Consider the following 14,537-nt stretch of genomic DNA (forward strand, 5'->3'; position numbering starts at 1 on the left):
TCAAAATGATCTGCCCTGACAGGCAACGCAACGCGCTAATCTCAAGAGGTTGTCGACAACTTCAGAGACCCGTTTCTCATTATACACAATTTCTGTTTTATTGTTGTTAATCGACAGATAAATACTTGTAACCTCCACTCAGTAGAGGAGCGAGGGGAGACGCAAAGTTCAGCTGGGCCCAGAGTTAATTGTCTTGACATAGAACAGCTACCGATAGAGCTTGCACTTGAATCTCCGCTAGAACAGTCGCCAGAGAGTTGAAAGAAGAGTTGAGCGAAGAGTTCTCAAATACCAACTATTAAATTGGGTAATATTGCTTTGTTCAGATAGAAGGAGAAATCATTAGTCCAATATATATGATATAACTATGTAAACTAAAGATGGAGATAACATAGATTCTGTTTTAATGATAGGATGTTTACATTATAATTTATTAAGATTCTAGGAATTCTTTGCTAATCCAGCCAAAAGTAAATGCTCGTATTTAATGCAACTGTGAGAGTTGCACTTAGCAAATAAACATTTTATAATGTGCTAATAGTCTGATTAGGATGAGTAACTTGTATGATGATACTGATAAACGCTTTACTCTGTGCTCTGTATTCAGTTGTATATTTCTTTGGGAATGAAACTGAGCAAACAACTTGGCTCAGATAAGCACATCTCTTCTCATATAAATACGAATATTTAATGTTAAAGTCGTGAGGCGGTTTGCGAATAGTAACTCTATAATTGCGCTGTCAGTTGAGAGTGAAGCAACAACGTGTCGGAAGGTTTTAACGGAAGGTCTTAACGGATTAACGGTTTAATCAATGAGTTTCTTGAACCACCAGCAGCTAAATAATGCATTGGCTCTATCGGTTTTTTTTTAGACTCGCCGAGTTGAACTATACAAGTACGCCGAATTACGAGTTGAACTATAAGCCGAATTACGGAATATATTGTCCGCCTGAAGATTTTGAACACTCTTATCTGTCAAATGGAGAAAACAACAGTTTGATTAAAGAGACTCATGTGAATCACTTCAGGAGAACACAAATGGGTAAAAGAGCCACAATGCGGGACCTTTGCCTAGACAGCAGTGGATTGCCAGTGCAACGGCAATGTGAAGACTATTATGGAAGTGCCATATGGAGGCCACTCGACAACATAAGCTGCAATGCTGGAAATAATCTTAGCTGGGGGCTCAACCAGCTGCATGAAGAGCTACTTCGAGGCGATGACGTACAGGGCATCTTGACTCGACTGCAGCATTCACTGAGCGAGGCTCATGGCCAGTTGACACCTGTTGATGTCTACATTACTGCGCAAATCTTTAATTCATTCGTGGAAGAAAGATATAATGAAGCTCTGGGTACGAATTTGATAAGCATCTGCAGTGAGATCATGAATATTAATGAGACTGTGCTTGAGGTATCTGCAAAGGTGAATGCAACCAATGTGTTGTTGGATAGTTTCGACAAATATATGGATGCAATCTCTGAACAATTTGTATCTGAGGAGAGATGTGAGAATGTGTTTATTAATGTATTAAGAGAATCTAATGGAGCTAATGTACAATTGCATAACTACCCTGATATTGGTGTGCAGGTTCTGATAAGTGGTAATCTCAGCGTATTTTATGTGAATCCAAGTTGTAGCAACATTACTGGTCTGGCTATTTATTCCGCTGCTGGTCCAGATCGCATTTCGACTAGTAAAGACTTCTGGTTTCGTTTTGTTTATGCCAACGAGAGTATAGAAAACATTATGCTTGAATCTGATATGGAGACTGCAGTTTATATAACGGATAATTTTATGAGTCAGCTGGTAGGCATTGATTTACCTTACGTAGTGCTAAAAATCTACGAGAACGATGCATTATTTATGGAGTATTCATTAGACCGTAAAAGACGAGTCAGGAGTAAGGTTGTATCTGGAAAGCTAGTAGGAGGTCATGGTAAGTGAAATAAATGAGTTCCTAATGTATTATGGCTTCAACAAGAATATACAATTCGTTTTTAGGTACTCAGCGGCCCTATGGCATGCAGTTATTGCTACGAAAGCCGAAAGAGCTAGCTGGTGCTTGTAGACAATGGGATAATGACCATTGGCAGTATGAAGGAGTTACCACTAGCAATGATACTAATATTTCGGAAGACTATGTCCTCTGCATAGGCTATGAATGGCCAATGGGAACAAATATTCGGCTAAAATGGGAGTCACACGAAAAAAACACTAAAGAGAATTCAAGTGAATATTGTGCGGCCGAAGATTTTGAGCACACTTACAAAATAAAGAGCAAGAATGGCAGTTTGAGCACAGAGTTGCACATCAATCACTTCAAGAGAACCAATCTGAACATTCTTGCTACAATGGAGGATCTTTGTCTGGACAGCAGAGGTCTGCCAGTGCATCGGCTATGCGAAAACAAGAATGGAATTGCCACCTGGGGTCCACTTCAAAATGTAAGTTGCCTTGCAGGTAACAATATAAGTCAGGAGCTTAACCAACTGCACGAAGATCTATTCAGTGGAAAACAAAGCCAAGAGGTCATTTTATCTCAAGTCGGCCAATCAGTGAGCCAGGCTCAGGGCCAGCTAGAAGCTGTTGATGTCTATAATACTGCGAACATTTTTGGTTTACTCGATGCGAGTAAACCGAACTCTACGGCGATGGGTGCGAATTTAGTAAGTGTCTGTAATGAGATGATGAAAATTAATGAGACTGTGCTAAGACTATCAGCAAGACTCAATGCAACCAACGTGTTGCTGGATAACTTTGAACAGAACATGGATGCACTCTCTGAATATTTAGTGCACGATGAGAGCTGTGGCAAAGTGATTGAAGAAGCTGCAAGAGAATCGGCTGAGGCTGGTGTTAAATTAATTAACAAAGCGGATATTGGTGTACAGGCGCTGATAAGCAGTAAACTCAGCGTATTCTATGTGAATCCCGAGTGCAACAACATCACAGGAATGGCTATTTATTCGGATGAAAGTCCTGATCACACCTCAAGTGGCAAGCTCTCGTATCGTTTTCTTTATGCCAACGAGAGTGCGGAGAGATTGAAGAAAGAGCCACGACTGGAGACAGCAGCTTACATGCCAGGACATCTTTGGAGACAACTACGACACAAAGGTGCATCCTACTTTGTGCTCAAGGTGTTTGCCAACGATGCGCTCTTTGTGGAGACCTCGATGCAAAGTAGGCCAAGGCCAGATGTTAAAGTGTTATCCATCACCATACCAGGATACGATGGTAAGTCTCATGAATTCTTGCTGTATATGTTGTTCTACGATTTAAAACTGCTTTCAGAAAATTTGCCTAATCCTGTGCAGTTCTTGCTTCGCAAACCGAGGCAAGTGGGCGTGGTCTGCGCCTACTGGAATTATAGGAATTGGAATGAGAGTGGCATCACAACTGGCAGCAATATGTTTGACGACATTGTGCTGTGCGAAACCGATCATCTGACGCAGTTCTCTGCTCTGCTAGGCGTCGACTTGCCAGAGCCACATAAAACAATTCTGAGCGTATTGACATATTTGGGCTGTGGCCTCTCGCTGTTTGGCATGCTGGGCATCTTTCTCACTGCAATGCTGGTCAGCAAGTGGCGAGAGCAAGCATCCACAAAGGTTCTACTCCATCTCTGCCTGGCCCTGTCTCTGCAATTGTCACTATTTCTGTACTTTACCAGCAGTCATTGGTCCATCCAAGAGAACTCGATTCGATGCTTAATTTCAGGAGCAGTATTACAGTACTCTGTGTTGGTCGTCTTCAGCTGGATGCTCATTATATCGATGCTGCAGTTCCAACGTTATGTTACAGTACTGGGAGTGGATCGACCACATCATTATATTCTCATCTCTGCGATTGTGGCCTGGTCTCTGCCGTTAGTCCCCACGCTTCTGATCGTGTTTCTAGATCCAACATCATACAAGCCTACACAGGACGCCTTTTGCTATCCCACCCGCAATGGCTTGCTCCTGGGAGTGGTATTGCCCATTGCTCTGGTGACCATTGCCAATGCTTTCATGATGATTCGCATCGTTTACAGCGTCAATCAGGCGTTGAGATCCCGACGCAAACTTATTTTCCAACAGATGCGACTTTTTGTGCTGCTCTTCTTTTTGCTTGGCATCTCTTGGATTTTTGGTGTCAGCAGCTATATATTTTCACAATTCATTATATTTTCATATCTCTTCTGTATAACAGCCACTTTGCAGGGCTTGGTGCTATTTTTGTACTTTGTGATTTTTAATGCAACACATAGACAAGCTTGGCTAAAATTCATCTGTCCCAAGCTGGTGAAAATGGATGCACCGAAAGACAAAACGCAGATAGAGTTAATAAACTCTTCCAAAAAAAATGCCGTAAAAGTTAATTAATAGTTTTAAGCACGGTTGCCATTCCAAAAAAAAATTGTGTACCAAAACTTTGAAAAAACGTACCAATTTTAGCAAAATGTACCACCAATTTTTTTTTTGGTATTTTTTAATAGTATATTTTGTTAACGTTTTTTTAAATTATCTTATTTATCTTATTTATTTCATATTTCATTTTTTTGGTATAATATTCACTATATAAAAGAAAACGAAAACAGAACTTTTATTTAATCAATTATACTTTTCAAACATAAAGAAAACAAAAACAGAACTTTCACTTGAATAATAATAAATCAAATTTTAAACTTAACTTTTTAATAATGAACAGTCTTTTGTAGACCAAACATAGTGAATGTATTTACAATCAATCAATTTCTTGCAATACATTATGTTATTTAGTGTCTTAAATTCTAATTTATTTGGAAATTTAGTTTTGATTAACGAAATTTCAAAAAACTTTCGCTCTGCAGTAGCAGAGCTGTGTGGCAACGACATCAAGTTGTTTATGAATTTTATTAAGCTCCTGAACAGCGGTTCGTTAACACTGTTTTTTACTTTCAATGTCTGTCCAAAATTTACGAATATCTTTTTCTTTTCCCAGCTTAAAAGAAAGTCGGAGTTGCAACTCTGCAACTAGTTGGTTCCATTGGGATATTATATCATCAGGATCACCATTGTATAAATTTTCAAAGGTTTTCTTAGAGGTACTATGGAAAGTTCTTCTTCGCTTAGAAATTTGGCTGACACGAATCATCGCAAAACGACTGTATGCGATATTTTCCAGTGCTAGTCATGGTTCAATTTCTAACGGATATAAAATTTATGTCCGGAGCAGAGCCATTTGTTAAAATAATATATGTGAACATAAAATTTTATGAAAAATTTAAATGTACCAATATGAAAAAAAGTGATCCAATATACGCATAAAAAATGTACCAGTTTTGGTACATTTATACCAAAAGTGGCAACCGTGGTTTTAAGTATTCGTAAATAAATAATTTGTATCGAAGATAGATCAAATTTGGAACTGCTTTGTGAAACTCTTCACCGCTTTACCAAGCAGTCGAACTGCTTGCTGGTTTGTTTTTGCTAGCTTAGCAGAGACCCGCTCAAAATCAATTGAGCTGAGTGCAGCTTTTGAAATGAAGCAAAGAGAAAGTAGAAAATCTGATAAATTAATTGAAATATGTATTTGCTTATTTTGTAGTTAACTATTTAGCTTTAATTAATATTTGCAATATGCTAAAGACAGCAATTCATTTCTAACTGAAATACCTGAGCAAATGACTCGCTTGTTTTCAATAGTTCGATAAAAAGAAAGCGTACTAAAAGGGTTATTGTTGAGTTGCTCTTAACATTTTGCACTTCCTCGATTTTATTGGTACCTTAGGAAACCTTTGCTCAAACACTGTAATATAAAATCAATTTGCCCAGCAAAAATCTAAAACATTCTTTGAGCTCACGAGTATTGTGCGTCGTTAGATAAAAGCATTTTAGAATTTTTATTATAATTTAATGCTCACCTTTGCGCTTTTATAGTTTGTTATTGCATAAATATTTAAATAGCATTGCAAATTTTACATTCCAAGGACACGGATGGATTTCAAAGGCCGCCAAGGGACGGAAGGTGAACAACTGCAGTTGACCGAAACTATACAAATATGCATCGACAGCAAAATGCCAAAAGGCATCTCGAGCCAACTACAAACTACGACATACGAGAAGATGTATCATTAGTTTGTGCCAACGTGTAACGTGGCTAACATGTGAACAAAATGTTCTGCCAGAATCGAACGGAGCCAAAAAGTGTAGTTAACGACTTTGCATTGAACATTTTAAATAAATTTGAATAGACAAATCAGTCTTGATTTATTTAATTTATTGATCTTTCGTTCATCAATGAAATTTGTTGTAAAAATAGTTATTCCCAAATTCAAGTTTCATTTCATTTTGTACATTTCTTGCAATTTATTTCATTCATTTGAGCACTTTGAAATCGTATAAGATTGGTCCATCAAATGAAGTAGTTGCGGCAAACCAAATCACTTGACCGCCACACACATATGCCAATGGAAAACAAACTCTAAAAAAAAAAAATGTAAACGAAATCGAAATCAAAATGATCTGCCCTGACAGGCAACGCAACGCGCTAATCTCAAGAGGTTGTCGACAACTTCAGAGACCCGTTTCTCATTATACACAATTTCTGTTTTATTGTTGTTAATCGACAGATAAATACTTGTAACCTCCACTCAGTAGAGGAGCGAGGGGAGACGCAAAGTTCAGCTGGGCCCAGAGTTAATTGTCTTGACATAGAACAGCTACCGATAGAGCTTGCACTTGAATCTCCGCTAGAACAGTCGCCAGAGAGTTGAAAGAAGAGTTGAGCGAAGAGTTCTCAAATACCAACTATTAAATTGGGTAATATTGCTTTGTTCAGATAGAAGGAGAAATCATTAGTCCAATATATATGATATAACTATGTAAACTAAAGATGGAGATAACATAGATTCTGTTTTAATGATAGGATGTTTACATTATAATTTATTAAGATTCTAGGAATTCTTTGCTAATCCAGCCAAATGTAAATGCTCGTATTCAATGCAACTGTGAGAGTTGCACTTAGCAAATAAACATTTTATAATGTGCTAATAGTCTGATTAGGATGAGTAACTTGTATGATGATACTGATAAACGCTTTACTCTGTGCTCTGTACTCAGTTTTATATTTCTTTGGGAATGAAACTGAGCAAACAACTTGGCTCAGATAAGCACATCTCTTCTCATATAAATACGAATATTTAATGTTAAAGTCGTGAGGCGGTTTGCGAATATTAACTCTATAATTGCGCTGTCAGTTGAGAGTGAAGCGTCGTGCGGCAACAACGTGTCGGAAGCTTTTAACGGAAGGTCTTAACGGATTAACGGTTTAATCAATGAGTTTCTTTAACTTCACCAGCGGCTAAATAATGCATTGGCTCTATCGGTTTTTTTTTATTTGCTTGCTGGACCTGGGCGTCTTGGCTCATGTTAGACTCGCCGAGTTGAACTATGGAAGTACGCCGGATTACGAGTTGAACTATAGAAGTACGCCAGATTACGAAAGATATTGTCCGCCTGAAGATTTTGAACACTCTTATCTGTCAAATGGAGAAAACAACAGTTTGATTAAAGAGACTCATGTGAATCACTTCAGGAGAACCAAAATAGGTAAAAGAGCAACAATGCGGGACCTTTGCCTAGACAGCAGTGGATTGCCAGTGCAACGGCAATGTGAAGACTACTATGGAAGTGCCATATGGAAGCCACTCGACAACATAAGCTGCAATGCTGGAAATAATCTTAGCTGGGGGCTCAACCAGCTGCATGAAGAGCTACTTCGAGGCGATGACGAACAGATCATCTTGACTCGACTGCAGCATTCACTGAGCGAGGCTCATGGCCAGTTGACACCTGTTGATGTCTACATTACTGCGCAAATCTGTAATTCGTTCGTAGAGAAAGAAAGATATAATGAAGCTCTGGGTACGAATTTGATAAGCATCTGCAGTGAGATCATGAATATTAATGAGACTGTGCTTGAGCTCTCTGCAAAGGTGAATGCAACTAATGTGTTGCTGGTTCATTTCGATAAATATATGGATGCAATCTCTGAACAATTTGTATCTGAGGAGAGATGTGGCAACGTGTTTATGAATGCGTCAAGAGAATCTAGTGGAGCTTATGTAGAATTGCATAACTACTCTGATATTGGTGTGCAGGCTCTGATAAGCAGAAATCTCAGCGTATTTTATGTGAATCCAAGTTGTAGCAACATTACTGGTCTGGCTATTTATTCCGTTGCCGGTCCAGATCGCATTTCGACTAGTAAAGACTTCTGGTTTCGTTTTGTTTATGCCAACGAGAGTATAGAAAACCTGAAGCTTGAATCTGATCTGGAGACTGCGGTTTACATAACGGATAGTGAGTATGTGAGCCGGCTGTTAAGCAATGATCTACCCTACGTAGTGTTTAAAATCTACGAGAACGATGCATTATTTTTGGACGATTCAGAAGAGCACAAGAAACGATTCAGGAGTAAGGTTTTATCTGGAAAGCTACTAGGAGATCTTGGTAAGTGAAATAAGTGAATTCCTAATGTATTATGGCTTTACCAAGAATATACAATGTGTATCAGATACTCAGCGGAATTATAGCATGCAGTTATTGCTACGAAAGCCGAAAGAATTGGATGTTCAATGTAGACGATGGCACAATCATCATTGGCGGTATTATGGAGTTTATGATAGCATTGATAGTACTATTTCTGAAGACTATGTCCTCTGCGTAGGCTATGAATGGCCAATGGGAACAAACGTTCGGATTCAATGGAAGTCAATAAAAAATAACATTGAATATTGTGCGGCTGAAGATTTTGAGCACACTTACAAAATAAAGAGCGAGAATGGCAGTTTGAGCACAGAGTTGCACATCAATCACTTCAGGAGAACCAATCTGAATATCCTTGCAACAATGAAGGATCTTTGTCTGGACAGCAGTGGATTGCCAGTGCAACGGCTATGCAAAAACAACAATGGAACTGCCATATGGGAGCCACTCGACAACATAAGCTGCAATGCTGGTAATAATCTCAGCTGGGGGCTCAACCAGCTATATGACAATATATTTCGAGGCGATGACGTACAGGTCATCTTGACTCGATTGCAGCATTCACTGATCGAGGCTCGTGGCCAGTTGACACCTATCGATGTCTACATTACTGCACAAATCTTTACTACGTTCGTGGAGCAAAAAATATATTATAAAGCTCTGGGTTTGAATTGGATAAGCATCTGCAGTGAGATCATGAATAGTAATGAGACTGTGCTTGAGGTATCTGCAAAGGTGAATGCAACCAATGTGTTGTTGGATAGTTTCGACAAATATATGGATGCAATCTCTGAACAATTTCTATCGGTGGAAAGATGTGGCAATGTGTTTATTAATTTATTAAGAGAATCTAATGGAGCTAATGTACAATTGCATAACTACTCTGATATTGGTGTGCAGGCTCTGATAAGCAGAAATCTCAGCGTATTTTATGTGAATCCGAGTTGTTACAACATTACTGGTCTGGCAATTTATTCTGCTGCCGGTCTAGATCGCATTTCGACTAGTAAAGACTTCTGGTTTCGTTTTGTTTATGCCAACGAGAGTATAGAAAACATTATGCTTGAATCTGATCTGGAGACTGCAGTTTATATGACGGATAAGTTTATGAGTCAGCTGGTAGGCATTGATCTACCTTACGTAGTGCTAAAAATCTACGAGAACGATGCATTATTTATGGAGTATTCATTAGAGCGTAAGAGACGAGTCAGGAGTAGGGTTATATCTGGAAAGCTACTAGGAGATCATGGTAAGTGAAATAAGTGAATTCCTAATGTATTATGGCTTCAACAAGAATATACAATTCGTTTTTAGGTACTCAGCGGCCTTATGGCATGCAGTTATTGCTTCGAAAGCCGAAAGAACTAGCTGGTGCTTGTAGACAATGGGATAATGACCATTGGCAGTATGAAGGAGTTACCACTAGCAATGATACTAATATTTCGAAAGACTATGTCCTCTGCATAGGCTATGAATGGCCAATGGGAACAAATGTTCAGCTACAATGGGAGTCACATGAAAAAAACACTAAAGAGAATTCAAGTGAATATTGTGCGGCTGAAGATTTTGAGCACACTTACAAAATAAAGAGCGAGAATGGCAGTTTAAGCATAAAGACGCACATCAATCACTTCAAGAGAACCAATCTGAACATTCTTGCTACAATGGAGGATCTTTGTCTGGACAGCAGAGGTCTGCCAGTGCATCGGCTATGCGAAAACAAGAATGGAATTGCCACCTGGGGTCCACTTCAAAATGTAAGTTGCCTTGCAGGTAACAATATAAGTCAGGAGCTTAACCAACTGCACGAAGATCTATTCAGTGGAAAACAAAGCCAAGAGGTCATTTTATCTCAAGTCGGCCAATCAGTGAGCCAGGCTCAGGGCCAGCTAGAAGCTGTTGATGTCTATAATACTGCGAATATTTTTGGTTTACTCGATGCGAGTAAACCAAACTCCACGGCGATGGGTGCAAATTTAGTAAGCGTCTGTAATGAGATGATGAAAATTAATGAGACTGTGCTAAGACTATCAGCAAGACTCAATGCAACCAACGTGTTGCTGGATAACTTTGAACAGAACATGGATGCACTCTCTGAATATTTAGTGCACGATGAGAGCTGTGGCAAAGTGATTGAAGAAGCAGCAAGAGAATCGGCTGAGGCTGGTGTTAAATTGATTAACAAAGCGGATATTGGGGTGCAGGCGCTGATAAGCAGCAAACTTAGCGTATTCTATGTGAATCCCGAGTGCAACAACATCACCGGAATGGCTATTTATTCGGATGCAAGTCCTGATCACACCTCATCTAGTGGCAAGCTCTCGTATCGCTTTCTTTATGCTAACGAGAGTGCGGAGAGATTGAAGAGAGAGCCACGACTGGAGACAGCAGCTTACATGCCAGGACATCTTTGGAGACAACTACGACACAAAGGTGCATCCTACTTTGTGCTCAAGGTGTTTGCCAACGATGCGCTCTTTGTGGAGACCTCGATGCAAAGCAGGCCAAGGCCAGATGTTAAAGTGTTATCCATCACCATACCAGGATACGATGGTAAGTCTCTTGAATTCTTGCTGTAAATGTCTTCTATGATTTAAAGCTGCTTTCAGATAAATTGCCAAATCCTGTGCAGTTCTTGCTTCGCAAACCGAAGCAAGTGGGCGTGGTCTGCGCCTACTGGAATTATACGACGTGGAATGAGAGTGGCATCACAACTGGCAGCAATATGTTTGACGACATTGTGCTGTGCGAAACCGATCATCTGACGCATTTCTCTGTTCTGCTAGGCGTCGACTTGCCAGAGCCACACAAACCAATTTTGAGCGTATTGACATATTTAGGCTGTGGCCTTTCGCTATTTGGCATGCTGGGCATCTTTCTCACTGCAATGCTGGTCAGCAAGTGGCGAGAGCAAGCATCTACAAAGGTTCTACTCCATCTCTGCCTGGCCCTGTCTCTGCAATTGTCACTATTTCTGTACTTTACCAGCGGTCATTGGTCCACCCAAGAGAACGGGATTGGATGCTTGATTTCGGGAGCAGTATTGCAGTACTCTGTGTTGGTCGTCTTTAGCTGGATGCTCATTATATCGATGCTGCAGTTCCAACGTTATGTTACAGTACTGGGAGTGGATCGACCACATCATTATATTCTCATCTCTGCGATTGTGGCCTGGTCTCTGCCGTTGGTCCCCACGCTTCTGATCGTGTTTCTAGATCGAACATCATACAAGCTTACACAGGACGCCTTTTGCTATCCCACCGGCAATGGCTTGCTCCTGGGAGTGGTATTGCCCATTGCTCTGGTGACCATTGCCAATGCTTTCATGATGATTCGCATCGTTTACAGCGTCAATCAGGCGTTGAGATCCCGACGCAAACTTATTTTCCAGCAGATGCGACTTTTTGTGCTGCTCTTCTTTTTGCTTGGCATCACTTGGATTTTCGGTGTCAGCAGCTATATATTTTCAAAACTCATTATATTTTCATATCTCTTCTGTATAACAGCCACTTTGCAGGGCTTGGTGCTATTTTTGTACTTTGTGATTTTTAATGCAACACATAGACAAGCTTGGCTAAAATTCATCTGCCCCAAGCTGGTGAAAGTGGATGCACCGAAAGACAAAACGCAGATACAGTCAACCACATTTTCAATAAGCTCCTCCAAAAAAAATGCCGTAAAAGTTAATTAATAGTTTTAAGTATTCATAAATAAATAATTTGTATCGAAGATAGATCAAATTTTCAACTGCTTTGTAAAACTCTGCACCGCTTTACGAAGCAGTCGAGCTGATTGCTGGTTTGTTGCGCAGCTTAGCAGAGACCTGCTTTAAAGCGTATATAGCAAACTTAGCAAAGACACACTCCATCGCAAAGTTTACGAGTCACTGTGAAGTATGTCAGCACGGAAAAACACCAGCTTAACGATTATTACAACACCAAGCGCGCCCCTAAGCGAAGACAAGTGATTGAACCGGTTTTGCAGTTTTAGATGCTCTGTGCAAACTAACTTGACGTTTATGAGAATTGTGATTAACAGCGTAGCTTATACGAACTGTTGACCTCACCATAAAGATTTCATATCTAGGCAGAAAATTTAAATAGTTTCATGTTGCACATTTGGAATATAGAGATTGTTGTACTCATAAATGAATAAAAAAGGAAATTTGAGGTATGGCACATAAAAATTTAACGATGCTTCTGGTCTTTTTGGCCCACGTTCCCGAGAGGATGACCTTATACGGCCATTTGGTGCAATTCTACGCTAGGTTTGCTTATCGGCTTGTCCGGTTGTGCGCGCCGTTTTCCGTACCTTTTAATTTATTGCTTCTAAATTATGTAAATGATATGACAAAGTTAATTTTTAGTGAATGTGTTTCTGTGTGTTGTTGTATTTTTGAATAGTCGGCGATTATTACGAGCGGTGCGTGGCTTCACCTTTTGTCTCTCATTCCGCGTGCTTCGAGGCTGAAACTAAAAAGGCCGTAACTCACAGTTATATATACTTTGTATTTACGTGTATTTTGTATGTTTGTGAATTTTGTATTCGTGTGGCACAAATTAGCTTAGACTTAAATTAGAATACCGACTTTATTGTATAATGAAGAATTAAAATATCATTAAATTATATAACCAGCAGTAGGATTATAACAAATTAAACTCATTTACTGGTTGCCGCTGCCGCAGCCGCTTATGTTGCTGCTGCTGCTGCTGCTCACCGAGAACGGCATTCCGCAAGTCAAAAAACCCCTCATTTGAATAACAGAGGATGCCGACGCCGCTGCTGCTGCTGCTGATACCAATGTCGATGGCGATGTTGATGCCGGTGACGCCTCGAAGTCAGCGTATCAACAGCAACCGTAGCGGGATGTATGAGGTTCCGGGTACCACATCCCTGCCCTCGGGCAAGAAATTCATTGCATAATTCTTTGGCGTGGGTGAATTGGGCGGCACGGCATAATCCAAGCTGCTCTGTGATGCAGCAGCGACAGGCTGCCGATAAGTTTGACGTTGCACTTCCGCTCTGCTCGGTTGCATCAGTTGTGAACGCTGTTTGTCCGCCTCCTGAAAGCGCTGCAGGTGTCCCAAAACGATGCGACGCAATGCTGCCATCGTGCTTGCACTGGGCGCATTATAATAATATGCCTGACTCTGTGTCGACTGCGACTGTGATTGCTGTTGCTTCTGCGGCTGTGTCTGTGGCCGTGTCTGCGTGTGGCGTGGCAAGTAGCCGAGATTGGCGGCACAGACTACGCTCAGCACTGATAGGAGCTGGAAGACAAATTACAGACGAAACTTTGACAAATTGTTCGCTTGACACTCGGCTCAGTTACAGGCGGCATCAGAACTTACACAAAAGCACGTTCTATACATGACTCACGCGCTGCCGTTTGTTATGATTCACAAATGTCAGGAACACTATCGGTGCTCTTCACTCGAGACTCGACACTCAGCACTCGGATAGACGCGTCGTTGCCAGCCTCGCAGACTCGTTGCCTCAACCGCCGTTAGATGACTGAAACATTGGCTCCGGATGCCAACTCGTTTCAAGTTCAGGGGCCCAGAGCAGAGGCAAATGCATTTACATAAATTTCTAAACTGGCCAGTGCTAGACACCAGCCATCTCCATCTCCATCTTTTGCGCAAAGTTGTTCAGATAGTTGCTGTCGTTTTATTTTTCAAAATTAATTCTTTTTCTTGGCCTGCCAACACGTCACGTGATTTATGCAAATATTCCTTCCATTCGCGAACATTTTTAAGTGCTTTTTTTTGTTTTTTATTTTCTGTTTTTTTTTTTTGTGCTGGCTTCCACATTCACTTTAGCTTGATCTTGTTTTGCCATTGTTTTTGTTTGTGTTTCTATTTTTGCTGTGCGCTCATGTTATAATTATTATTTTGACTTTATCAATTGAGTTTAATCGATCACTGCGCGTAGCTCATTCTCAGGTCGCAAAACAAAACTCGCATTAAAAACACAATAGAAATGACATGATCACAATGGCAATCTACCAAATTTCACAGCCAA

The 14,537-nt window shown here is 40.3% G+C and overlaps 4 protein-coding genes across 4 annotated transcripts; 3 read left to right on the plus strand and 1 right to left on the minus strand.

Annotated features, from left to right (window-relative positions):
• Nucleotides 1-843: 843 nt before the first annotated feature.
• LOC117573579 (uncharacterized) lies at nucleotides 844-4,367 on the plus strand. Its single transcript, XM_052006879.1, has 3 exons — nucleotides 844-1,939; nucleotides 2,005-3,240; nucleotides 3,298-4,367. Exons 1-3 carry the CDS (start codon nucleotides 844-846, stop codon nucleotides 4,365-4,367), a joined length of 3,402 nt encoding a protein of 1,133 aa, XP_051862839.1.
• Nucleotides 4,368-7,234: 2,867 nt separating this feature from the next.
• Nucleotides 7,235-10,385, plus strand: LOC127565004 (uncharacterized). Its single transcript, XM_052006880.1, has 4 exons — nucleotides 7,235-8,477; nucleotides 8,542-9,762; nucleotides 9,828-10,270; nucleotides 10,326-10,385. Exons 1-4 carry the CDS (start codon nucleotides 7,334-7,336, stop codon nucleotides 10,383-10,385), a joined length of 2,868 nt encoding a protein of 955 aa, XP_051862840.1. The 5' UTR covers nucleotides 7,235-7,333.
• Nucleotides 10,309-12,241, plus strand: LOC117575855 (adhesion G-protein coupled receptor G2-like). Its single transcript, XM_034260275.2, has 2 exons — nucleotides 10,309-11,066; nucleotides 11,123-12,241. Exons 1-2 carry the CDS (start codon nucleotides 10,478-10,480, stop codon nucleotides 12,202-12,204), a joined length of 1,671 nt encoding a protein of 556 aa, XP_034116166.2. The 5' UTR covers nucleotides 10,309-10,477; the 3' UTR covers nucleotides 12,205-12,241.
• An 829-nt stretch (nucleotides 12,242-13,070) lies between these two features.
• Nucleotides 13,071-14,246, minus strand: LOC117574992 (uncharacterized). The gene is made up of 2 exons (XM_034259061.2): nucleotides 13,865-14,246; nucleotides 13,071-13,783 (listed from the first exon to the last, which is right to left on the minus strand). The coding sequence occupies exons 1-2, from the start codon at nucleotides 13,883-13,885 to the stop codon at nucleotides 13,352-13,354; spliced, it is 453 nt and encodes a 150-aa protein (XP_034114952.1). The 5' UTR covers nucleotides 13,886-14,246; the 3' UTR covers nucleotides 13,071-13,351.
• Nucleotides 14,247-14,537: the final 291 nt, after the last annotated feature.

This window comes from Drosophila albomicans, chromosome 2R, assembly GCF_009650485.2.
Source record: "Drosophila albomicans strain 15112-1751.03 chromosome 2R, ASM965048v2, whole genome shotgun sequence".
NCBI lineage: Eukaryota > Metazoa > Arthropoda > Insecta > Diptera > Drosophilidae > Drosophila > Drosophila albomicans.